General features: G+C 38.4%; 1 protein-coding gene across 1 annotated transcript in view; it reads left to right on the top strand.

Moving 5' to 3' along the window:
* Positions 1-27,751, top strand: part of LOC122797634 (otoferlin-like) — a 1,687,021-nt gene that overhangs the window by 874,175 nt on the left and 785,095 nt on the right. The window contains exon 22 of the mRNA XM_044066178.1: positions 4,281-4,324. Coding sequence (XP_043922113.1) covers positions 4,281-4,324 — 44 coding nt within the window. The remainder of the gene's footprint in view (positions 1-4,280; positions 4,325-27,751) is intronic.

Raw genomic sequence — 27,751 nt, forward strand, 5'->3', positions numbered from 1 at the left:
CAGAATCGACTCATTTAACACAGTAGAACTCGTCAGAGCAACATGCTTCTCCGGGCAGGAGAATCACAATATCTTTATATGCAGGCAGTGTAAAACAGTACAACCCGAAACAGGTAAATAGCAGATTCAACATCAGAAAGTTCAGTTCAAGTAATAAAATCCTGGGAAAAGCACAGATAATAATACAGACTGTTCAAATAAAAATGTTCAGCAGCACCTCAAGCCTTTCACCATGGTTTTCTGGTAGACCAAGTATATCATCTCTTGCCACATTACACACATTTTTTTGGGATACACATGAATAAGACATCCAGTGTCCCTAGGGAAGAAACAAGTCAGGCTGGGAGGTATATCATACATTTTCATGTCAACCAAAAATGTTAACTGCACTTTTCAAACAGATGGATTGATGTTTAATCACTTGTATGCACCTCCCCAAACTTCTCAGGCTCCAGTCCATACATGTTAATGATCCAAAATCCTGTACCATAAACTGTAGAACAGTGAGATTGTAAAAATGTATGAATATCAGTGTCATCCAAAACATCTGCTCTAAACTGGAGAAACTTAAGCTTCATTTCAGAGACTGAATGGACAAGTAAAGTATATTAAGCTGCTTTTTTATAAAATACAGTTGTCAGAAAATGTAGCCATGAAATGATTAGCAACATAAGCAGAGAAAAAGCAGATATGCAAGAAAGATCAAAATCTAAATGGATAATGAATTTAATGTCCACAGCAGAAATGCCTCATGGCTTTACAATAGTTTATCAATAGATTTACCATCGTTTGTGGGCAGCCTAATTACCGTTATGCTGTGCTCGAGAAATCTGTGCAGTTCTGTCCTGTACACCTTCACAGGTATGCAGGTGCTTTCTTATATGATGGGGGAGTTTTAACTGAAGATGCCTCTCCTCTGAACTATACTCCTCTGTAGCTATACTCCTCTGTAGCTTCCTCCACACAACCACTTTTTCAAGTTTTCTGGTACTGATACTTCCCACCCAAACAGGAAAGGCTGTACCACGAGCAACTGAATACACTTATTTACCAACTTCTTCCAAAATGTTACTCCATTTCTGAGAGCATGGGCTAGTATCATCAGCTTCCTCCAACATCTTTACCAGTACCTCACTGGATAATCCACCTTTACTTATTCTTGTCTTTTACAATGTATTAGCATTACCAGTAGTGACAGTACTAACCTATGAACCTACTTGATGATCTTATTCATTTATCAGGAAAGTCCAACTTGGAATGGAGCCAATTTTCAGCAGAGGCCTGGGGAGAAATGCACCAGACACATGTCTTTGTAATGTGGGCGGAAACCAGAGCACCCAGAGGAAACCCACATGAATGCAGGGAGGGCATGCAGACTCCACACAGAAGGCACTCCAGCCAAGAATCAAACTGAAAAACCTCTTGCTATAAGGCAGCAACACTACCATTGCACCACTGTGCCATCCATCTTCATGATTCCTAACAAGAAGCACACATACATTAATTGTTTAGTATGAGGAATTTTCCAGAGGCGCTAGACAAATTTCCCCTTGGTCAGTATGAATGCCACTTTGTTAAATGGGGTAAAACACTGATTCACTGATTGTCTCAGTGTCACATGTTAGGTAAACTGATATTGAGATCATAGGTTTATAGGTAAGTACAGGTTGTCTACCATTGTGGGCATCTTTAAGCCTTGCCGGTTTCCCTTTTGTGCTCAAATTAACCTATCCTATTTGGTTAGAGATTGGCCTTCCCTATTCCATGATTGGTAATTATATATTACTACTAATAAGAATAACTGGGATCATACTATAGATAATTTAAGGGGACACATGCATGGGATAAAGAATTTAGGAGATGCTTCTGTCCATTAATAGTACAGGGGTAAGTTCTGATGTAATTTTTCTGTTTCCCATCCATAGATCCAAGTTGCCCTTGAATACAAACAGGGATGAACTTTGTTTTTATGTGGATGGAGAGTCTTCTCCAGAGCAGCAGTATCCTCTGTGAGATATAACTGTTCTGTTGATATTGCAGAAGAGGATTACATCTCTAGACAGAGTACTTATAATGTCATTTGACTTGCTGATGTACAATAAATCCATTAGTATTGGGATGGAGAATGCCTTATATGCCAGACACAGGTCATGTCTCAGCAGTCTTTAGGATACCAAGTATAGTGACAGGCTTTTGAGTCAGTCCATGCAGGACATGTTGCTTAGGCCTTTTAGCCTTTCATAAAGGTACCTCTGAGGGCATTCCAGTTGTTGCATGTGTCTGCAAAGACAACCATGCACAAAGGAAGCAGTTCATTAACCGCACATAACCTTAATCATCTGAACTGTCAGAAATATAGATGGATGGCTAGATAGACACATAGCTACATAAATAGACAGACTGATATAAATAAATAAATAACATTAGGTAACTTAACAATTATTTCCTGCTCTTCCCTCAAGACACTTCCAGTTTACAAACAGAAAATAAAATACTAATATTCATGCACCTTTTTCTGTGTATAGAGAATTGCTCTTCAAAAAATGAAAAAGATAATTGACTTCCTGTTATTTCAAGGGGTAACGTCTTACTAATTTGCCAGTTTTCAAATATATTAATGAAAGCTGGTGCTCACTATTGAAAATGCTGTTACAAGTAAGAAATCAGTCTTTCTCACTGTGCAATCAACAAGGAACTAAACTCATTAGACCTCCATAAATATTAGCAATAAGTGAAAAACTTTTTGCAAAACTGACCCAAAATGCAGAAACCACCTATCACAAGACATTGGGAAAATATGCGATCTACAGCTATTTAGAAAGCAAACTTCAAAGACCTAAAAGGAAAACATAAATACCCAAGACTTTTAGGCACATGCTAAAAGATAAGTTTAGTACTCTGTACCATCAGGCTCAGCATAATACAGATCTCGTCTTTGTATTTTCTTCCAGTAACCATTTACTTTCCGCTTTGTATAAACCGTATGTATGTGTTTGTTGTATATAACACAAAGATTTGAGAAGGTTATAGAATATTACACATAGCAAGTAGAACAGGGACTCCTAAGCTACTAAGAATCTGAGATGCTATCAATTTTGATGGTTTTAAACTTACACTATTTCTGCCTTTGCACTTAAAATCAGAGTAACTGAATTACTTTTAACATTCATTTCAATGTAATGCAGGTTTTATTTCAGCCATGTTAAAATGTGTTGACGTTGACACTTCCTTTGAGATTTAAAATGCATGACTAGGCTTAAAAAGGCCCCAGTGTCTGTTGGCCTAATACACACCTATGAACCTATGCTATCTCAAACTTTTTGCATATTTTGATATGTACAACTGCTTGTCTTGGACTATCCCAAATCTTGTATTGTGTTTGCCATGTATTAACTTACATAATAATCAGATATCAAATAAATAAATAAATAGCCAAATAAACAGCATTCCCTGACATTTTCATAGCCTATGCTAGTTCTGAGGGATTTATGAATTAATGAATCAGGGCTCTGTTCTTCAGACACCAAGCTCAGAATTCTAAACTCGCTTAACAAATAGTGTTTTTAATTTGTAATTAGTAAGATATATGCCTTTGTTCTAAGGACATTATTCACATTTACTAATATACCGCAGAGAGTCATACAGTAAGATTAGCAGAAGTAAGATGGGTAATACCTTTCACAATAGATGAAAAGGGCACTGGATGCTCACTTTGCTGCATCATTTGGATGTTAGAAACATTCTCTACCCACATGTTACAACCTTGAAATCAGTCGCATTTAATTAGGGAAGTGTAATGATGTCAGGGGTCTCCCCACTTCATGGGGAGCCAACAGGTTTCCTCTATTTAGCAGGAATATCTCTGAATGATTCTATAAAAAGGTTTTGTATATCTTGTATCATTGATTATGATTTTAGTAATATGTAGCAGACCCTAAAAGAGTACATTCACCTATTCATCTATCTAAGCATGGTGTACGTTAGCATCATGCCATATTACTGCAGCTAGTTCTTCCTAACTATAATAAACTCCAGATTTCTAGGGGTTTTCCTGGTTAGTCAATGCAAAATGCAAGATGTAATTCGCATGTACTTGAGACATTTCTGTCCTAGACTGTATCAGGATATGAAAACCTTAATTAATGTCATATCACTAACACTTGTTTTCTCTTTAACATGATTCTGTCATTTAAAATAGTGCGGCTCTGCTGTGGATGAAGTGGACTACTGCTATGAAATCGATGACCCGTTTATCAGCGAGACACAAACTACCGTGCAAGTGCCTGTTGGCATTCGGCCAGTTTTGAGTAAGCATAGAATAGAGGTAAATGAATCCATGCAGTTTGTTTTGACAGTATAGGAACCTTAACTGACATTTTCATCACACTGCATTCAAAGAACTAGACATTCAGTTATTTCTCATTTGTTTTCATTTCTATTGTATTTCACAATATGGGAAGAGTAAATTATGCGTGTACTTTATAAAATGGTTGTTTGGAGAAAATAAATAGATATTTTTAACTTAAACAGGTTCATAGCTTCTGTGCAGCAAACAGTACATGAAATGAACTTTCAGACAAGTCTAAACCTAGAACAATTATCTGATTACTAAAATATGACAGTTATATTTAGTTTCTGTTAAATGGAAAGAAAATATTCAGGCATGTCAATCTCAAACTCATAGTAAGCTAAAGGCTATTTTCCTTGCATACATGTTCTGCCTAATGCACACTATTAAAATCTAATCCATATCACATAAAACTGGCTTTGTGATACTGTGGTCTTGATTCACTTTGAATGTGCTGGTACAACTCTGTGAAGACAACTAAAATGATAACATAAAATATGTTCCAGATTGTTAATCTTAAACTTGTATGCAAGAAGCTTAATAAGGAGTCAAAGATGCCTTAACTATTCATCTAACAGGTATTTCTGTAGCACTGAGTGGGCGATTGGTGCTCATAGTGTGCGTTGGAGGACTGTAAGAGTGATCCATGGAACTGTGAGAGTTTAAATACAATTACAGGGAGTATATACTAACTCCAAATCTGCTGTATTTTGGAGCATTCCTTCATGAAACAGTGAGCTGGAATTTAATTAGTGGTGGTGACTGGTGAGGGGTGGGCAGGAGGACTTGTCCCCTGAATAAAAAAATCTACTTTCGGTGTAACAGCAAGTTTCTCACATTTCTGTTAGGTTTGCTGTTATGTTTTTAGAGCTTCAAGACTTGCATTGTGGAGTATCAATATCAATACGATGTCTGTTGATTCTCTTGTTTCTTAGAAGTGAGGAGTTCATAGGTTCATAGGTTCATACTAGGCTATCTGCCCTAGGGCATTTATAAGCCTAGCCAGAGTGTGTTTGGCTTTCGCCACCCATTTTTAATTAATTTTGCTATGCCCTTTTTCGAGGTTAGTATACTGTGCCTCTGTCTAACAGTGACTCAGAAGTGATACCCGGGGTAAACCTACGATTTCCCATTCACTCATCAAGATTCCTCTTGAAGACAGTCAATGAGGGACTCTGCCTAACCTGGACTGGGATTTTATTCCAGAGTGAAGGGAGCCTCTGGGTTATGAATCTGTCCCTCCAGCATGTCCTATTTATTTCAGTGCTGAGGTTCAAGTCTCTCGAGCGTGTAGCTTGATAGGATTTGGATTTTCTGAGGTGCAGCATATCCATTAATTCCGGGTTGGACATGGCTTTTTATGTCAGGCACAGATCGCCTCTGAGCAGGTGGTATGCCACTGAGTAGAGCTGGAGTTTCTTTAACCGGGCAGCATATGGCATCTGTTTGAGCCCTTTGATCCTCTTGGTGAGGTACTTTTGGGGTCTTTCCAGTTGCTGCAGGTGTCTGGTAAGGTACATCCCAAAAGGGGCATTGTACTCAATTATGGGCCTGATGAGGGATGAGTAAAGAGGCACGATGACCTCCCCTGATCTAGATGTGAATCCCTTCATGATTAGGTGGGCTATATAAAATGTTTTTCTAACCACTTTGGCCACGTGGTTGTCAAATGAGAGATTGCTATCAACTTGGGTCCCCAGGTCCCTAATTACATCTTCTGTACTTAATGGATTACCACCTATGTGGTAATTTGTGGGCACTTTATTTTTGCCAAAGGGGATGACTATACACTTTTTGGCATTTAGCTTGAGGCCATGGCTCTGGCACCAGTTGTCTGTTTCTATGAGGCCCTTTTGGAGGATGCTTGTGTCGGCTGGAGAGTCTATTATGGCACCCAGTTTGCAGTCATCTGCGAACTTGGTCAGCCACAGTCCTTCCGTGTTGGCCTGTACCTCCGAGAAATATATACCGAACAAGAGAGGTCTCAGGACTGAGCCTTGTGGGATGCTACTTGTAACTGGTTTGGAGTCTGACATGGCTCCAGCAATTCTAACCATGTGGGTTCTGTCCTTGAGCCAGTTTGCAACCCATCTAGTGACATAGGGGTTTATATTTAAGCTGGTGAGCTTATCTATAATGCCCGAGTGGGGTATTGTATCGAAGGCTTTTGCGAGGTCCAGGTAGGCTGTGTGGACCACCTTCCCTTCGTCAATGGCCTTGGTGACTGTTTCAAAGAAATCGACCAGGTTTAAGACTGCCCTTAACAAAGCCGAAATGGGTAGGATCCAGTGTCTGTAGGTCCCCAATATCTTTATTTATGAGGTCCATGATGATCTTTTCCATAGCTTTGCAGACCAAGGTAGTCAGGCTTATGGAGCAATAGTTTCCAGGATCTGTTGAGGCACCACCTTTGTGGAGAGGGATCACTGTTGCTGTACGCCACTCTTTGGGTACATATCCTGTAGTAAGGCTGAGATTGAACAGTAGTTTTAGGTTTGGGTTTAGCTCTTCTTGGAGTTCATGCAGGACGCAGCCCGGGACACCGTCTGGTCCCATTGATGCTGTGTTTTTTGCTTTGGAGAGGGCTGCTGTTACCTGAGCATCTGAGATGTCAGGGGGGCAGCACTCTGCTGGGATAGATATTTGCCCTTTTGGTGGGGAGGGGGGGAGAAGTTTGCGCTGAACCTGTCAGCTAGGATGTTGGCAATGTCTGTGGGTTCGGCGTATTTTTTGTCATTTTGGACTAATTCTGAGCATATCTGGGAATTCCCACCCAGGTTCCTAACATAACTAAAGAAAGCCTTGTGATTATCCTTAGTGTCCTGTGCAATTTTCCTCTCGAAACTGGCCTTAGACGATTTATGAGTGCCCGTAGATTTTGCTAATACTGATCAGAGATGCCTTCTCTTTTTGGGATTTTGCTCTGTCATATAGTAGCTTCCTCCTTCTATTGTATAGTTTGTTTATGGCTGGGGTCCACCAGACAGGACGTCTGCCTTTGGAGGATTGGGTCTTGGTTTTATTTGGGATTGCATGATCCATGCATTCCTGAAGGTGTTCATAGAATTAATTTATAAAGGATTCTGCGGTCTGGGCTGTATTTTCCACAGGCCCGGGGGCTTTGAAGGATTCCACCTTGGTTTTGAGGAGTGTGAACTTTGCTTTAGAGAAGTTTTTCACTGTGGTTTTCTGGGCAGGGGGTGGGGTCGGGATGTGAATATCCAATGAGATTAGTTTATGGTCTGATCTTACCAGTGAGGGATAAACTTCTGGTCTGGAGCATAGAGTCCCCATTTTGGTGATGATCAGGTCCAGTATGTTTTCCCCTCTTGTGGGAGTGGTAACAAGTTGTTCCATAGCATTTGAGTTTATAAATTCTAGGAACCTTTGGGCTAGGGTGTTGGAGCTAGAGTAATGCTCCCAGTCTATGTTTGGGTAGTTGACGTCGCCCAATATAATGGTGTTTGGAGAGACCTTCATATTTTCCAGTGTTCTCAGGAAGGCCGAGTGGGGTTTCTGGGTTTGGGAGGGTGGTCTGTAGCAGGCTATAAACTGGAAGGCAGTTTTACCCACTGTTAGTTGCACATGGATAGTCTCTGATGCTTCGTGCTGTGCCACCAACCTGGAGGTGTGGGTATCTTTGACGAATATTGATACTCCCCCTCCGTTTGTGGTTCGGACCAAGTTTTAGGGCCAAAAAGCATGGTATGAGGTATAACCTGGTAGTGCTGGGGTGCTCTCGGGAGCTTTCAACCAGGTTTCTGTTAATGCACAGATATTGATGTTCTCCATGCTAAGGAGAGTTTCGAGTGCGTGCATCTTGAGGTTTAGACTTCTGGCGTTGAGTAGCATTACTCTTAGTTTCTTATCCCTTGTGATACCTATGGAGGTGGGTTTGTCTTTTGAGCCTTGCCTAAAAAAGGCACTATGGGGGTAGCAAGAGCCTTTGCCAATATCCGAAAGCCCAGGTGTGACAGGTGCAAGCCGTCCCTAGCGAAGCATCGTGGCTTGTCGAGCATGTCATCCCAGGCTGACAGGCATTGGATCCCCTTTGAATGACACCAATACTTAAGCCAATTGTTGAAATTGATCATCTTGTCTTCATATTGTGGCATCATTCTTGGTGAGGGTAAGATGCTACTCAAGGTCAGGGTCATACCGGCCTGGGCTACATGCTCAGAGAGCTCCTCTATGTCTCTTTTCATGTAGTCCAGGGAGGTACATCTTAGGTCATTCACACCAGCATGGACAATGACTGAGTCATATTTGTACTTGCCTTGGAGTGACCTGAGTGCTTGTGTTATGTGGCGGATCCTAGCGCCCGACAGGCAGCTCACCGTGACCTTCTCCTTGTTCAGCCTGGTGAGCGGGACGTCAGTGTGCCTGACGATAGAGTCACCTATTACAAGTGTATCAGGTGTGTTGTTTAGCCTTAAGGGCTGTGACTGTTCGGCACACTGGCTTTGTGAGCTATGTGTTGCACGTGTTTTGTTTTGGGGTAGCGGTTGCTTGGGTGTCTGCTTTGGAGGTCTCTGCTGCTTAGGCAGATTTTTATTTAGAGCCTCCGAGTATGTTTTTGTGTGTTTATGTGTTTGGTTTGCTGTCGTGGAAGGTCTATGTGAGACTGGAATTGTAGTGAGTGTGGTTTCCTTCTCCTCCTGACTGGTTATGCCAGTACTGAGTTGAGAAAGCTTAGCCTCCAGTTTGGCTATATGGTTGCATCTCTCACATGTGTTGATTTTTTCATCTACTGGTATGCTTTTGGATCTATATACCAAATACACATGGTTACCCTGGGCAATATTATTTTTATGATACAATATTATTTTAAAAGATTTTTATGATACAATATTATTTTAAAAGAAGGCAGGTATTAAAATGCTTATATCTAATATCTGTATCTAATATTTGATGTGTCTATGTATGTGTTAATGTGTGTATGTATGTATGTGTACGTGTATATATATATATATATATATATATATATAGATAGATATAGAGATATACATATATAGATATAGATATACAATAGAGTATAACATATACATATATATATATATATATATATATATATATATATATATATATATATATATTTATAGATATATATATATATATATATGGTTTTGCCTGGCCTCCACTGAAAATGGGCACTGTCCCAGTCAGACTTTCCCAGTAAATAAATGTTAAATAAAAAAAAATATGTATATGTATATATATATATATATATATATATATATATATATAACATATACTGTATATATAAGGTCTATGTTTAAGCAAAAAAACACATCAGTGAAAATTTCATCACATTCTAAGCCCACAAAGACAACTAAAATATCAAATACCTTATAATCCCATTCTCCCTACCTCAAATTAATGCAACCCTCCTGAATTACATATCCCTCCAACAACCTGACCCTACTAAACTACATAGCCCTCAAAGAACCCAACTCTAACCATAAGACTCCCCTCCTGCTCCCTAAACCTAAACTCCTTGAGTGCTTCTTAACTTGAAGACTTCTCTTCCGCTCCCTAAATTGAAACTTCAAGATCACTCCCTAACCTTGTCTTCCCTCCTGCTTCCTAAATCTAAACTTTTCCCCCTAAATCTAAATCCTCCTTCCACTCTCCGATCCTTACTGAAAATCCACAATTAACTGTGTAAGTGAATAACAAATATTCATTTACTTACGCTTTGAAGAAATGCAAGGAAGTGTGTATATATATATATATATATATATATATATATATATATATATATATGTGTATTTTATTTTATTTATTGACATTTGTTTACCGGGAAGGTCCACTGGGCTAAAGAGACCATTTTCAGTGGAGGCCCGTGGAGAAAAGCTCCAATTACATATTACAAGCTCCATTACTTATTAACAACAACCAACTGGTTTACAGAGTTTACAAGATTTCTTACAATACAGAATAACTGATACAAAAGACAATATAATTAGATAAGAGAAAAGTAGTTTAGGTTACACTGAACAGGTTTTTCAAATTAAAGAAATAATGGTATTGCTTTCATGTTGCAACTTTCATGTTATTGCTTCAGTTTCAAAATCAGAATATGAGTATGGAGGAAGTGCAAGAAATGGCAATGAGGAAAATACATGTAGACAGAAGCTTAATAGGATATAGTTAGTAGGTTGTATACCTAGGTGGGTAAAGGAGATATTGAGGTGAATTCAGGAAGAATCGGATTAATTCTACTGGAGAATTATGAAGTTATGGAGGTTAGATAGTTAGGAAGAAGCAGTACTGGGTCTGGGGCAAAGGAGTTAAGTAATGGCGTCAGTCTGGGCTGAGCAGTTACAAATCCACTTAGAGAGGAGATGCTTGTGTAAGGCATTTTTGAAGTTGGTGGGCTGGTGAATGAAGTGGACATGTGAGGGGAGATTGTTCCAGAATCTAACAGTGGTCCGGCTGTTTAGGAGATTACCTGCAGATAGGTTGGGTTTGTGGATTTGTAGTAGGTTTTGGTTTTCATATCAAAGTGATGTAGGAGGTAGTAAGCTGAAGCAGTAGTAAGCAATGTGGGAATTCAAGCCACTGGAGATTTCTCAAGGCTGTGTAGTGGTGGGTAGAATGATAGGAATTAGAGGCGAATTTGGCAATCTTATTGTAGCAGGACTCTAATTTTTGTTTCAGGGAGGACTGGAGGTTGGTTAGTAGGGGGGCACCATAGGTTAAAGAGGGAAGCAAATAAGAGAGATCTAAACCTTGTTTAGTTGGTGAGGAAAGCAATGTATTTTGCCTGTAAAGTAGGCCAAGTGTTTTATGGGTTTTTGATATGTTGCATTGGATATGTAAATCAAATTTTAGATTTTCATCTATAATGACTCCTAACAATTTGGTACTAGCTACAATTTCAGTTTTTATTGAGTTCAGTGAGAGAATGTTAAAGTCTTATCTATTAATAGCAGTGTTCTTTTTAGGAGTAAACAACATAAGCTTAGTTTTTTTGGCATTTAAGGATAGATGATTTTTGTAAAGCCAGGTCTCAATAGTTAAGAAGGCTGTTTGGGTCATGTGTTGTAGAATAATGGGGTTAGGTGCAGGGCAGACTATATTCAAGTCATCTGCATAGTGGACTAGGGAGGTGTGGGGTAATGCTTGGTGAAGGTTATTTATGATTATGCTAAAAAGAAGGGGACTTAAGATGGATCCTTGTGGGACACCAGTAGGGTTATGGAGGTAGGGAGAGATAGAATGTTGCCATTTGACAGCATGTTGCCTATCTGACAGATAGCTTCTAAACCAGTTAAGAGACTGAGAAGAAAGGCCTATGGGAGAGAGTTGAGAGAGAAGGATAGTATGGGATATGGTGTCAATTGCTTTAGAAAGATCTAGAAATAGGGCAGATGCTATAGACCCAGAGTCACAAATCTTGTTTATGGTGTCTAGAAAGCATATTAGTGCAGTGGAAGTGCTGTGGCTGGGACGGAATCCATGTTGGGTGGGGAGAGGATACTATTGCAGAGCAAATGGTTAACTAATTGTTTTTGGATGCATTTTTTCGAGAATTTTAGATATTGAGGATAGAAGAGCTATAGGTCGGAAGTTAGAAATATCAGAGGAAGCACTACCTTTGTGGAGGGCAAGGATAATGGCTTATTTTCCAAATAGAGGGAATATATGATTCATGGATTGATCTATTAATTAAAAAGTTAATGGGATAGGCTACTGCTTCAGGAATTTGGCGGGCATGCTGTCAGCTGAGTTGGAGCAGGGTTTTAGATTTAATAAGAGTTTCTTAATATAGGAAGTAGGGATAGAAGAAAGAATGAATTCAGTTTGAGTGGGAGGTTTGTTACAACTTGGTGTGGCTGTATTAGAGGGTGAGATGTGCAGTATCTGAGAAGAAGAGGAGAACATAGGATGAGGGTTAGTTGGTAGAGGAGATGAATAGGAGGCAGTAAGATTAACTATAGTGTCAATAAAATACGAGTTAAATTTGGCAGCTATAAGGTCAGATGGCATGTCAGGATAGGGCCAGGGGTTGTTTTTTGTACCTGGGTTAAGGAGCTTGTTGATGGAAGACTAGAAAAGTTTTGGGTTATTTTTCTTATTCAACTGCAAATTCCATAAGTATTGTTGTTTATCTTTGTGAATATGTTTTTTAGCAAGGTTACAAAGTTGTTTGCAATGGGTAAAGATAAAGGGATTGTTTGAATTATGCCAATGCTTCCAAGCTTTATCCCTTGATTTCATAATGTCTCTGGTGGTTTTAAATAGCCAAGGAGCATGATTGTTTTTTATTCTAATGGATTGAGTTGGTAATAAGCTTTGGAGAATACTTAGAAAGGTATTGTTAAAGTGAAGAAGGGCATCATCTAGAGGCAAGGTTTTAAGGCAATGCCAATTATAGCTTTTTAGGATGGTATTAAATTTCTGAGGGCAGAATTTTGAAAGTTTTGTGTAAGTCTGATATTATGGGCTATTGAAAGATATGCACAGTTGCGAATGGCATAGGCTGGGAGATGATCACTAAAAAAATTGGTAATGTGCCAGTAGTTAGATATTTGGATGGGTCTGTGACCAAAATCCAGTCTAGAATTGAGCCTTTATTAGTTCTAAGGTTATATTTAGTAGAGGAATTAATTAATTGAGTAAAATGGAATATATTGATGCTAATGGGAAATTCGGTAGAGAGAGTGGCAGCCCAGTCAATATTCATATCGCTTAATATAATAGTTTCATTTTTTATGGTGTGGGAGGTCCAGGAAAGAATGTATTTCAATACAGGAATGTTATTTCCTGGTAGAATATATATGACTATAATACAGAGTTTTTTGGGACTACTGATGTCAAGAAATGTGATTAGAATTTTAGCATTATGGAAGTTTGGAACGGAATTGGGATGGGGATATGTTGAAGGTATTTGGATAAATTAAGGCAATACCACCTCCTGTTTTGCGTTGTCCATCTGCTCTGATTACATTATAATTAGGGGGAAGATATTCAGAGTCATGTATATGTGCTTTTAGCCATGTTACAGTAGCTGCTAGAATGTGTGTTCTATTTTGGGTCAGCCAGGCATGAAACTTAGAGGTTTTATTACAGATGCTTTGGAAATTAATAGTAGTGAGGTGGAGGATTTTAGAGGAGGAGGGACCTTGGTTAGGTGCATGTCACCTGAATGCATGAGGGGGGAAATAAACAGAATAAGTTTGTGGAAGGAATATTTTGATTTGGAGAGAGAGAAAGGAGAAAACTGTGCTAAGCAATGATGTTTGTAGTGAAAAGAACAGTTAGTTCTAAGAGTGAGGTGTTTGCTGCACAGATGAGAAGATATGACATAAAGACTAGGAGAGATGTGGGAATAGGATTGTTCATTGGGTTTTGGGTATGGGACTGTTAAGTTATGGTGAAAAGTTAAGGAATGTGTACTTAATCCTGTAAGGTGAGTGAGGAATAGCAGAACTATAGTGAAGGGGAGTTGGTATTTCATGAATGAGGTGAAGGAGGACATTGTAGAGGATAATATAAGGGAGGGTGAGAGTATGATTAGAAGAGAGAAGAGAAGGTAAAAGTAAAAGAGGAGTGGATGTGAAGGTGGGTAGTATGGCCAATAAGTAATGTGATATGTTTAGGAGGAAGTGAGAGTGGTTGGGAGAGGAAGTAGGAGTGGCAAGGAGAGTATAAATGTAATTGAAGTGGAGGTGGGTAGGAATGGGGGTTGAGTAGGGGAGTGAAGTGAGCCCGGAGCAAAGTTTATAAATCTATATATATATATATATATATATATATATATATATATATATATATATATATATATATATATATATATATATATATATATATATATATATATATATATATATATATATATATATATATATATATATATATATATATATATATATATATATATATATATATATATATATATATATATATATATATATATATATATATATATATATATATATATAAATATATATATATATGTGCATATGTGCGTGTGTGTGTATATCTACATCTATATACATATATATATATATATATATATATATATATATATATATATATATATATATATATCTATACAGGTCTACTTTAAATGAACAAAAGCTTATTTGGACGAAACCCACGTTATCAAGACGAGTTTGCCGAAAGTGAATAACAGTGAAAACTTAAAACAACGAAACACTGAATAAAGGCTATTAAATGTGGATACAAAATATACTTTATCATGCATATTATTATTATTGTTCTATAGCCTTAGTGGTGATATAAGTACAATACTGAAGAATTGTTGGAAATTTTTAATGAGCGATAGTGACTTTATACATATTGTTAGTCACTATACTTCTATTTCCTACAAGCGTGGTAGGAATTTAAAAGATTTTTTAGTTTCTAGTTTTTTTGTTTCCCCCTGAAGATGTAATTAACAAGAGTCCTTCATTATAGGGGACATTCTAATGTGGTGGTTGTAGTGTATGCTGTAATGTGGTTATACATTTTCATAATATAAATAGTGTCCATTTTTCTCCTGGCAGATTTTCCTGTGTGACTGAAGGCATTATTTATGCCTTAAGATGCCCCTGTAATTTATATTATGCAGGGGAGAGTAAGAGGAAGTTTAGAATAAGACTTCAGTAACATATTAAGGGCATCAAAAAACAAAAAATTGAAAGTAATATTGCTATGCATGTTAAAGAAAAACATAACAGTGATTTCTTTCTACTGCAGGGTTGTATTCTTGAACAAATTTTTGTACAATTTGGAGAAATGTGTGTTTTAAAAGATAAATTATTGTACCAAGAATCTATTTTTATTTTAAAGTTTAATACACTGTTGCCTTTAGGCTTGAATTCTGAAGTTAATTAGAAATATTCATTGAATAATTAATTTACTGCTAATGGAGGTGACTATATAAGAGGTTTTGTATTTGCTGTATTTGTATTACTCCTGGAAGACTGCGTGCTGAGGTACTAGAGTGTTTTATTTGTCTACATTAAAACTTTCATCTTCTGGCCAGTTGTTGATTTAATAAGAATTTGTTTCTAGAGCAGAGGTCCCTTGCTGGACAGTAAATCAGTAATATATTATGTAGTGCAGGCCATTTTTCTGTATGACAAATGAGTTTGTGTGCTATCGTTAGTTGTGAATATTTTAAGTAGTTGTGTAGTTCAAGCCAGTTTAATTGCTTTAAGCTATGACAATGGGGGGGGGGGGTCCTGTGAGGGAGATTATCGGCAAATTTACCTATTTTATTGTAGCAGGAGGCAAGAATTTTTCTTTGAGTATCATTTAAGTTTGTTAGGATAGGAGCAGCATACAAGAGAGCTGGCAATAAGAAGGTGGTGGATAGAGTTTTTATTGCAATATCTGTAAGGAATCCATTGATCCTATAAAGGGAGCCTAGTTTCTGGTGTGTAGATGTAATGGTGTGCAGTATATCCTAGTTATATTTAAGATTGCCATCTATTATAGTGCCTAGAAGTTTTCTGTGAGTTACAGTTTCAGAGAAAGTATTATTTGCTGACTCTATAGTAAAAAAATGCATTTCAGTTTGGCAGCTTTTTGAGGTAAAAAGCATTAGCTTAGTTTTCTTGGGGTGAGTAGGAGGTTTGATTCTTTGAGTCAGGTTTCTACAGAGGAGAAAGATTTTTGGGTAATGTCTTAGAGCTTATTTATTGTTGAGGCTGCACATGTTAATGTTGAGTCATCTGCATACTGAAGTAAACTAGCATGGTGATTGGATGTGTGGGGGTCATTAATCATCATCATCTTCTTTTGGCCGTTCCCGTTAGGGGTCACCACAGCGGATCCCCTGTTTCAATTTCTTCCTGTCCTCTGCATCTTGCTCTGTCACACCAACCACCTGCATGTCCTCTCTCACCACATCCACAAACCTTATCTTAGGCCATCCTCTTTTCCTGTTACCTGGTAGCTTCATCCTTAGCATCTCTTTCCCAATATACTCAGCATCCCTCCTCAGCACATGTCCAAACCAATGTAATCTTGCCTCTCTGGCCTTGTCTCCATACCTTCCAACCTGGGCTGACCCTCTATATACTTATTCCTAATCCTGTCCACCCTCGTCACACCCAGTGCAAATCTTAACATCTTTAACTGTGCCACATCCTCAAACTCCTGCCTTTTTGTCAGTGCCACTGTCTCCAACCCATATAACATAGCTGGTCTCACTACCCTCTTGTAGGCCTTCCCTTTCACTCTTACAGGTACTTGTCTGCCACAAATCACTCCTGACACTCTTCTCCACCCACTCCATCCTGCCTGTACTCTCTTCTCCACCTCTCTTCCACACTCACCGTTACTCTGAACTATTGACCCCAAGTATTTAAACTCATCCGCCTTCGCCACCTCTACTCCCTGCATCCTCACCATTCCTCTATCCTCCCTCTCATTCACACACATATATTCTGTCTTAGTCCTGCTGACCTTCATTCCTCTTCTCTCTAGAGCATATCTCCATCTCTCCAGGGTCTCCTCCACCTGTTCCCTAATCTCACTACAGATCACAATGTCATCTGCAAACATCATAGTCCACGGGGACTCCTGTCTGATCTTGTCTGTCAACCTGTCCATCACCACTGCAAATAAGAAAGGGCTCAGAGCTGATCCTTGATGTAACCCCTCCTTTACCTTAAACGCATACGTCACTCCCACCGCAGACCTCACTGCTGTCACACTACCCTCGTACATATCCTGTACCACTCTTACATACGTCTCTGACACTCCTGACTTCCTCATACAATACCACAATTCCTCTCTAGGCACCCTATCATATGCTTTCTCTAAGTCTACAAAAACACAGTGCAACTCCTTCTGACATTCTCTGTACTTCTCCATCAACACTGTCAGAGCAAACATCACATCTGTAGTGCTCTTTCCCTGCATGAAACCATACTGCTGATCACTAATCATCACCTCCCTTCTTAACCTAGCTTCCACTACTCTTTCCCATAACTTCATGCTGTGACTGATCAATTTAATCCCTCGGTAGTTACTACAGCTCTGCACATCACCCTTATTTTTAAAAATCGGAACCAAAACCCTTTTTCTCCATTCCTCAGGCATCCTCTCACTTTCCAAGATTTCATTAAACAATCTAGTTAAAAACTCCACTGCCATTTCACCTAAACACCTCCATGCTTCCACAGGTATGTCATCTGGGCCAACAGCCTTTCCATTCTTCATTCTCTTCATAGCTATCCTTACTTCCTCCTTACTAATCCATTGTACTTCATGATTCACTATCCCTACATCATCCAACCTTCTCTCCCTCTCATTCTCTTCATTCATCAACCCCTCAAAGTACTCTTTCCATCTCCTCAACACACTCTCCTCGCTTGTGAGTATGTTTCCCTCATTATCCTTTATCACCTTTACCTGCTGCACATCTTTCCTAGCTCGGTCCCTCTGTCTAGCCAATTGGTACAGGTACTTTTCTCCCTCCTTAGTGTCCAAATTTTCATACAACTCTTCATATGCCTTATCCTTAGCCTTCGTCACCTCTCTCTTTGTCATGCACCTCATCTCCTTATACTCCTGTCTACTTTCTTCATCTCTCTGACAATCCCACTTCTAGGAGAGGATCCAGGATAGAGCCCTGAGGGACACCTGGAGTTACTGGTTGAAAGGATGAATAGGTTTGTTGCCATTAATGGTGTTGCTTTCCAGATAGGTAACTAAGAAACCACAACAAATAGCATTGTTATTGTTATTTCAGGTTAGATATTGCATCAGCTGCATATGGATGCATTTCTCTAATATTTTGGAGAGGGGAGAGAATCACTATTGGTCTGTGGTTAATAAACTCTGTAGATGTGTTGTCTTTGTGCAGTGATATGACGCAGGATTTTTTTCCACATTAATGGGACACATCTCTCTGCTATGGACCTATTAACCTATTAATTAGTGTGGACACAGGGAAGGCTATGACTTCTGTGCCTATTTCAGGTAGTCTGATAATGGTAACTGGTCTGCAGCTACAGAAGTAGTTTTTAGTTTAAGGATTAACGTCCTTATGAGCGAGGTAGGCATTGGATTAAAACTGAAGAGCTGTGGGTGGCTTTGATTTAACAGGGGTAGAGAGAAGGGGTTAGATGTATTAGTGTCTAAGAGAGATAATATTGATTGTATAAATTAGGAATTCAACTGTGTGGGGATAGAGTCTGTTGTATTGTCTGTTTTTCTGAGAGGGATTGGTGGTCTTGTCAGAGTGGAGTAGTTTATTTAATGATGAAAATTCTGGGGTTGTTTTTATGTTTGGCTTCTAGGTTAGTGTAGTATTTTTGCTTATCTTGTTTGGCATGGAGTTTTGCAAGGTTTCTAAGATGTCTGAATTGCTGGAATGCATTTTGAGTTTTATTTTTATAGCAATTGTTTCAGGCCGTATCCCTTTTTGTCATGATTTTTTGTTTCTTTTGTGCAGGGCTGGACTTTGCTCTTTTAGTACATACTGGTCCTAGATTATTTAAGGTCTATAAGAATATGTTATTAAAGTGTTCTACAGCAGTATCTAGCAAAATTGTTCTAAGTACATTCCAGTTATATTTTTTTTAATGTTCCATTGAAAATATCTTTGCTGAAATTGGTTGTATTTTGTATTTGATTATAGATAATATGTTTATCTAGGTTATGGTGAGTTTTAATATTATACATTGGTATGTGGTCACTTATGCTATCTGAGAGGCAGTCTTCTTTTCCCAGTTTGCCTGGCTTGTTTTTAAGAACCCAGTCTAATGTTGAGTGTCTCCCTAAAGTTTTATTGATTCTAGTAGGTGTGGTTATTAATTGTCTGAAGTTGAACAAGTTTACTGATTCAGTGGGGGTAGTGGAATTTATGATTTGCCAGGCTAGATTTACCTTTCCATGTGTTATAGTTTCATGGTTAATTTGTTGGGATATCCAATACAGGATGCTTTCAGCAGTATCAATGTTATTCCCTGATGGTATATAAATTGCTGTTAAACATTTGGTTTATCTATTGCTGATTTTTAGAAGTGCTAGAAGTGTTAGAAGTTCATAGGTTCGTAGGTGTTTATAGGCTAATGGCCCTGAATCCTTTACAAGCCTAGCCCATAGAAGTGCCCTGGCATTTTGCCACCCAACGTTAGTTCCCAGTGCCTCTATCAAGTAGAGCCACTGGAGTGATCCCCGGGGTGAACTTTCTATTTCCCATCCACTCATCAAGATTTCTCTTGAAGAGGGCCAGTAAAGTGCTCTGCTTGACATGTATGGGAAATCTGTTCCAGAGCATGGGCAGTCTCTGGGTTATGAACCTGTCCCTGCAGCATGTTCTGTTGATTGAGGTAATGAGGTTGAGATCTCTGATGAATGTGTGCAGAGGGATTTCTTTAGATGTAGCATTTCTAGCAGAGCTGGGTCAGACATGGCTTTGTAAGTCAAGCAGAGATTGCCTCTTAGTAGATGATATGAGACAGAGAAATGTTTGAGTCTGTCCATGTAGAACATGTGTTTAAGGCCTACGATCCTCTTTGTGAGGTCCTTCCAGCTGTTGCATGTGTCTAGTGAAGTACATGCCAAATAGGGCATTATACTCTATGATTGGCCTAATGAGGGAAGAGTAGAGAGAGATGATGACTTCATTCTTCCTGGATGCAAAACCCTTGGTAATGAGATATGCCACATAGAAGGACTTTCTGACCACAGTGGCAATGTGGTGGTTGAAGGAGAGGTTGCTGTCAACCTGTGTCCCCAGATCTCTTATAACGCCTTCAGTGTTCAGTGGACTCCCATCGATGTGGTAGTTAGTGGGAACTGAGTTTTTCCCATAGGGGATGACGACGCATTTTTTTGGCATTAAGCTTAAGGCCATGGTTTCGACACCAGTCATTGGTCTCAGTGAGGCCTTTCTGTAGGATGTCTACATCACTTGGGGAGTTAATAATGGCTCCCAGCTTGTATTTGTCTGTGAACCTGGTCAGCCAGAGTCCTTCCATGTTGGCCTGGACTTCTGAGAAGTAGATGCCAAACAGGAGAGGACGCAGGACCAATCCCCGTGGGACTCCACTCATAACTGGTAGGCAGTCTGACTTGGAGTCCACTACTTTCACACTGTGGGTTCTATCTGTGAGCCAGTTTGCAACCCACCTAGTGAAATAGGGGTTGATGCCTAGTTTGGTGAGTTTGTCAATAATTCCTGAGTGGGGAATGGCATCAAAGGCCTTGGCCAGATCGAGGTAGGCTGTATGAACTGCTTTGCCCTCATCCATAGCTCTGGTGAGTGACTCAAATAGGTCAACCAGGTTGAGCAGGCATGATCTACTTTTCACAAAACCAATTGCGTGGGATCTAGAGCTTGGAGATTCCCTATATCCTTGTTAATTAGGTCCATGATGATGCACTCAATAGCCTTACATATCAGACTCGTCAGACTAATGGGGCGATAATGCCCAGGGTCTGTATTCACTTCCCCTTTACGGAGAGGGATGACTGTAGCAGTGTGCCATTCAGTAGGGATAAAGCCTGAGGTGAAGCTGTGATTGAACAGGGCACACAGATGTGGTGCCAGTTCACTTTGTAGTTTATGTAGAACACATCTAGGGATATTGTCGGGTCCCATGGAAGCTGTATTCTTGGCCTTGGACAATGCAGCTTTAACCTGTGCTGCAGTAATGCTCGGTGCCTGGCATTCCTCCAGTATTGTGATTGGTCCTTTAGGGGGAGAGAGAGGTAAAGTTGTCACTGAATCTGTCGGCCAGTATGTTGGCAATATCTGTTGGCTCAGTGTAGGAGGTACCATTGTGCAGCAATTCAGAACAAATCTGGGTATTGCCATGGAGATTCTTGATATAACTATAGAAGGCTTTGTGGATGTTTTTAGTCTCTGCCACAATTCTGCCTTTAGAGGTTTTGATGAGGGATCTCAACTTTTTGCTGAGGCTAATAAGGGAGGTTTTCCAGTCTTGGGACTTAACCTTTTTCTGCAACAGTCTCTTCCTTCTGTTGTAGAGTTTATTAATGACATGGGACCACCAGACTGGCTTCCTTTTTTTGGAGGAGAGCATCTTGGTTCTGTTGGGTATGGCTAGTTTCATGCATTTGTGTACATGTCTGTACAGTGCATTGGTGTATGATTCTGCAGTCATGCATCTATTTTCCACTGACATGAGTGCTGTGAAGTTAGCCACCTCTGTTTTTAGGAGCCCAAAGTCAGCTTTGGAGAAGTTTTTCATGGTGGTTACCTTTGCTGGCAGTGTAGGTGTGATGTGGATTTCCATGGTGATTAGTTTGTGGTCTGATATAACCAGGGAGGAATTGACTATTGGTGTAGAGCATCAGTTGCCCATGTTAGTAATAACCAGGTTAAGGATGTTGCTCTCTCTAGTGGGGATTAGAATGAGCTGGTCTAGGGCATTGGAATTGATGAATTTCAGGAAGCATTGGGTCAGTGTATTGGTGCATGAGTAGTTTTCCCAGTTGATGGAGGGTAGTTGAAGTCACCTAGTATGAAAGTGTTGGGTTGGACCTTAATAGTTTCCAGGGTGCTTAGGAACATGGAGTGAGTCTGATTGTTAAATGTGGGTATTCCATGTGGAAGTAAGGCGATGGTTATGGAATGTTTATAGATGATTTGTATACCACCTGCATGCTTGTTTTGTCTGTCATGCCTGAGTATATTGTCTCTGGGTGGGGGTGATCTCATTATCCCTTATTTCTTTTTTAACCAGGTTTCACAAACTATGACTACATCAAGAGTGTATGTGTAAAGGTATGTGTCAAAGGAAAAATATACTTTAAAAATGATCAAAACACGGTAGGTTCAGGTTAAGGCACTTTAATCTTGCAGCAAGGAGACAAAAACATGCTAATACAGAGTTTGTCTAACCAGAAACAGGAAATGCATTGATTTTTATAGGTTATCAAATTAATCCTGTCCTACCATGCTGACGTAACAGATTACCACCTTTTCATCATCATCTGCTGACCATCTTTCCCATGATTTTCTGCTGATTTAAACAATTTTTGTGTGAAACTTCCTGAGGAAAACAACATGGCCTTGGTTACTTTCAGTTGGATACTTGTTATGTTACATTCAAGATACTATAGCTAAATCAAATACAATGCTAGCAGTTCATTTTTCTAATAATCCTTTGTCTACCTTATCTCTAAATTACTGCGGCTGCAGAGGTTCCCATCCTCTGAACAAGGCTGCTTGTCTAAGATCATTACATTTATATTGTTCATTCATATGCTTCTGACCTAGCAGATAAACACCTGCTTCTCAAGTACATTTCCACAAGGCATAAACAAGAATATTGCTGTGCTAGCAGTTACTAGGTCAGAGGGCAACTTGCAAGTTTCAGTAAGCATGCTGCAGTTTTAGAAAAGCATATTTTCAGTCTCATATGAAACTCAATTTATATAAATCACAGTACATGAAAAATAGAATGAAAAGCATTTTAAAAACACTTGATTATTAATTTGGCATTAAGCATACACACATTAATACATATTTTTCTAACAGCAGGCATTTATACCATGGATTTTATTGCACATACATCTTAGGTTCATATTTAGTAAGGTGAGTTTGGGTTCTGTTTTTTGCTGAGATGTACTAGGTGAGTGGTTTGTTTTAGGGCTGGAAGTGATGGTTTTGTGAACAGCGAGACCAAGGTTGGGATGAATATCTCCCCTAATTTTTTGAATTGATATTTTAAAGAAGGAAGGGTGTAGCCAGTTATATTTTGGTCTTGGTTTGGTATTTGATCATAAATGTGGATACTTAGTTTTAAGATATTTATAGAAAAATAAATCGGATTGTGTTTGTCTGTGGAGATAGGGTGTTATGGAGAAAGGCAGGCTGGGTAGATGTTGATATTCTTTGTGAGGATTGTCTGAAGTCCTAGGTGTCTGAATGAGCTGGCTTTGATAATTGGTGATGAAGTCTAGTAGAATGAGAAGGAATAGTAAAGTAATCTGAGTTAGGAGCATTTTATTTAACTTATGCTTTATCTTTGTTGTAAATCAGGATTAGAAAATGTTAGCAGGGTACTGGTTTGGTTTTAGAAATGTAATTTGATAGTTATAGGGACAAGGATTAAGACAGTTTGAAAGAGTCTTGGGTGTAAAACAAGACTGTGTGTTACTATTGGGAGAATATCTATTGATTGTTTTTCTTCTGGAGGGAAGTGATGGTATTGGTTTGAGGAATATGTGAGTGATGCTATGGAAGTATAAATGTAGAGTAAAAGGGGTGTGTGGGAATTGGAAGTGGGGTAGGGGAGCGGAGTGAGTCTGAGCATTAGCAAGGGCGAATGAAGTGGGTTGAAAAACTTGGCAAAGAGACAGAGAAGGAAACAATCAGTGACTTAAATTAAGCAGCCACAAATCTGCTTAGAGAAATAAGTTAAAGGAACAATGCAGTTTAAAATGCCTTTGAGATAGTAGATGAAAGTCTTGATTTTATTGCTTTAGGACACAGTTTTAGTAGATAGAGTTAGTCCAATATCACCTTGACCTGACTAATGGCGATAACAATAAAAAATTGCACTTATTGAATAACGATGTAATGTAAGGAGGTTTCTATTGACTTTGAAATGCAAAGTCCAAAGGTTAACCCGACACCCACAGATGAGCAAAACAATGAAAAAGTAAGCCAGAATGCAGGAGTGTAGCTGTGGAAAAATATGGGCTGAGAACTCAAAGTGGTTACACAAGAAGAGAAATAAACTTAAGGAAGGAAGACAGTGGACTGCTATAAACAATGAATTGAGCACAGCTAAAGGAGAAAGTACCTATGGGACTGATGTCGTCTAGGAAAGGGAGCTATTATAGTGGGCAAGGTTCTTTGTTTTAGGCTGCCATAATATTTATAATTTACATAAAAATATAGCCTGCAGATTGGTGTACGAAATGCAGACTTCACTGTTAAATACATATCTATTTGCTTGCAGGGACACTTTTATAGCAAAATCAGAACACATTAAAAAGAGTTGAGTGCACTGAGTCAGTGCTGACTGTGCAAAAGTACTAGCTCAGAGCTGAAAGTGGTTTAATAACTGTCTCAAGCAAGGAGAAATAAGAAAGGAAGGGGGAGACCAAAGAAGATCTTAAAGGCATGCAGTTTTACTAAAGAAAGACAGGAGGATACAAATAATGGGAAGAGTGCTTTCACCCTTAAACATTAGATCTAAATCCAGTTTACATTACCTGCAGTATTTATCTGCTTTAATACAGAGATTATTGTCAATTTATCCAAGCTAGAGTCATCAATGTATGTCACAGGCTGTTTATCTAAGCTACAATAGTATGTCTCATCTTTATGAAATACAGGAAGTCCCTGTAAACTCGCAACAGGAAGACCTTGGGCTGACACGTAAGCTGGTCGGACAGCTTACTGAGTTGATCAATCTTCTCACTCCGGTGGCCTCCTCGTTACTGGCTGTGCAAAATTCTAATAACGGAAATAGTGCTTCTGGGACCGAAGGGTCGTACAGCAAGAAGAGGAAAACCACTGAAACAACAGGGAATGAATCGTTAAGTGGGCGAAAAGGTACTGGTTTAGTGGAGACCGATGAAGCCAGTAGTTTTAATGCAGCAGATACCCCTTGCCTGCTAAAGGAAACCGGTCGAGGGGAAACTTTTTCTGTCAAACCCAAAGATAAACGCGCTAACCAAGGGCACGGCACAGACAAAAATAAAGGTACTGTTTCTCCTGTCAAGGACTTGAATTGTTGGTTAAAAAGACAAATCATTTTTGATAAAAAAGAGAACTGCAATGCTGTTAATAATAATGACTTTACATACAAGGACAATATTAACAGCTTATATAAATTAATGAATAAATACCGAACATTAAATGTGGAAAACACATATCTTAGAGAATGTATAACTAAAGAAATTGTACCCAAAGGCTTACGCTTTTATAAATATCCTAACAGTGTGATTAATGGGTCTAATTTCCATTTAGAATTGTTAGATTTATTTAATAGAAGTGGACTTGAAATGTTAAAATTGATGGTTAAAGAAAATAACCGGGTACAGGATGAATTATTAGGTGAAATAGAATCATTGGATAAAGTCATAACTAATGATTTGTTATTTACCATAGAAGAAGAGAAAGCAAAATATTTCAGTATGAGAAAGGAAATAGACAGAAATATAGATGATTTAATTCAAAGAAAACACAAAAAGATGGAACGTGATCTGAATGAATATAAATGCAACACATGTTACCCCAACCCACACCTTAGAAATAGAGGTAGAGGCAATATTGATAGAGTCAATAACATGGAGTTTAGGGAACCTATTGATAATCTAGAGACACATGAAGAAAATTGTTTAAATGAAGAAGATTTTCCTCCCCTTAGGAGGTCAGAGAGAATTTTTAATAAATATGGAGAAAGGGAAGGAAATTTTTGGAGAGGGGGGAGAAGAGGGAGAGGGAGGGGGAGGGGGAATTATTATTGAACCCCCTGGTTACCCCACATACCCCCCACCCCCCCACAAGTAACATCACCAATGAAGGAAATAAATGGACTTTTAATTATTTTAATATTTATAATTTCAGTTCTGTGCAATTAGAAGAAGGACATTTTAGTTTACTTTCCAAAGGTTTAAAATTTATTCCAAGCACTAAAGGAAATGTGGTGAAAACACTGTTTGACCTAAAAATATTTTTAAGGAAAGTCAATTTTAAAACCCTGTTTCATAACCATGCAAAGGAGAATGAATCCTCTTTAAGACGTAAATCTACTTACAACCCTCCTTTACACCCCCAATTAAAAAACCTTGAAAAAATAATAGAGAAAGAAATTAGAAAAGTTGATTTCAAAAGGGTGTCATATGATAACAACCTAAATCAAAAAGAAAAAGATATTTTGAATAGCTTAAAGGCAGATAGAAATATAAGGGTTATGAAGCCGGACAAAGGGGGAGGAATTGTGATTATGGAAAGTATAGAATATGATTCCAGAATGTATAAAATATTGTGGGATGAGAACAAATATGAGCCTGTGTCAAAAAATGAGATAAATATTGCATACAATAGAATTGATATGAATTTGTATGATATGATGGTGGAAGGACTAATTGAGGTAGAAACTTATAATTTTTTAAAAGTGGACAAGCCTAAGGTACCTGCCATCTTTGGAATCCCCAAAATACACAAAAATGAATGCGATCCCCCTTTGAGACCAATAGTAGCAGCTAATGGTTCTAAAACTAATTCTTTAGCCAAGTTTGTAGATATTAAAACTAAAAACATTTGGCTGCAAAAAGTACATATTTTAAAGGACTCATGGGACCTATTATACACCATTGGAGACACGACTGAAACTGAGGGGCTCATTTTTGTTACTATAGACGTAATAGACCTTTTTCCATCTATCCCACATGGGGAAGGCCTAGAGATGTTTGAGGAAGTAATTTTTGAAAACAGGAACATAACCCATAATGACAAGATAGTAAGTAAATGGTTAATGGAGATGATTTTGTACAACAATTTTTTTATTTTTTAATGGGGAATTTTTTAGACAGATTCAAGGAGTGGCGATGGGCGCGGCATGCGCCCCCACATATGCTAATTTGGTTTTATCAAAATGGGAGGAAGAATTTGTATTGGAAAGTAAATATAAACCCTTCATGACAGTTTACCGTAGGTTTTTGGATGACATAATTATTTTTTGGAATGGGGGAGAAGACAAACTCAAGGAGTTTTTAGTATATTTGAATAATACTTGTAGTTTTTTACAGTTCACTTATAAAGTGACATACAATTCGGTGCAATACCTGGACTTAGAAATATATAAGGAACAAGGACATTTAGAAACCAAAATATACAGAAAAGCCACATACTGTAATTCTTTTCTCCATTTCGATAGTGCCCACCCTATACATGTAAAGAAGAACATAATAAAAGGGCAGTTTGTGAGAGGAAGTAAAATGACTAGTAAGAATCAGGACTTCCTTTTAGAATGTGATTTATTGGAGAGAATGTTCCAAGAAAGGGGCTACCCAAATAACTTGACTAAGGAAATTAGAAAAGAGGTTTCTTTAGGAAGAGAAGGCAGATTTGCACCCATTATTGAAAAAGAAAAAGTAATTGACAATTTAAGTGAACCAAGGAAAGAAAATAAACAAGAAAACTTTGACTTAGCTTTAATTTTAGAATACAATACATTTAATAATAAATTAAGAAGGATTTTTAACAAGGAATGGGATAGGTTTATAGAATTAACAGAATTAGACCTAGGAATTAATAGTGTGCCCAAGGTAGTGTTTAAAAATTGTTTAAAAATTCTTTAACTATAAAAAATTTATTAGAAAACAAATATACCATGGTTCCACAAGATAGAAGGAGAAAGGGCACCTACAAGTGTGGTAGGTGTGCACAATGTGCAAATATTTCTAACACCAATAGTATCTACATCAATAGTAGAAATAAGA

The sequence above is a fragment of the Protopterus annectens genome, chromosome 3.part1 (genome assembly GCF_019279795.1).
Source record: "Protopterus annectens isolate FY-2018-M chromosome 3.part1, PAN1.0, whole genome shotgun sequence".
Lineage (NCBI taxonomy): Eukaryota > Metazoa > Chordata > Ceratodontiformes > Protopteridae > Protopterus > Protopterus annectens.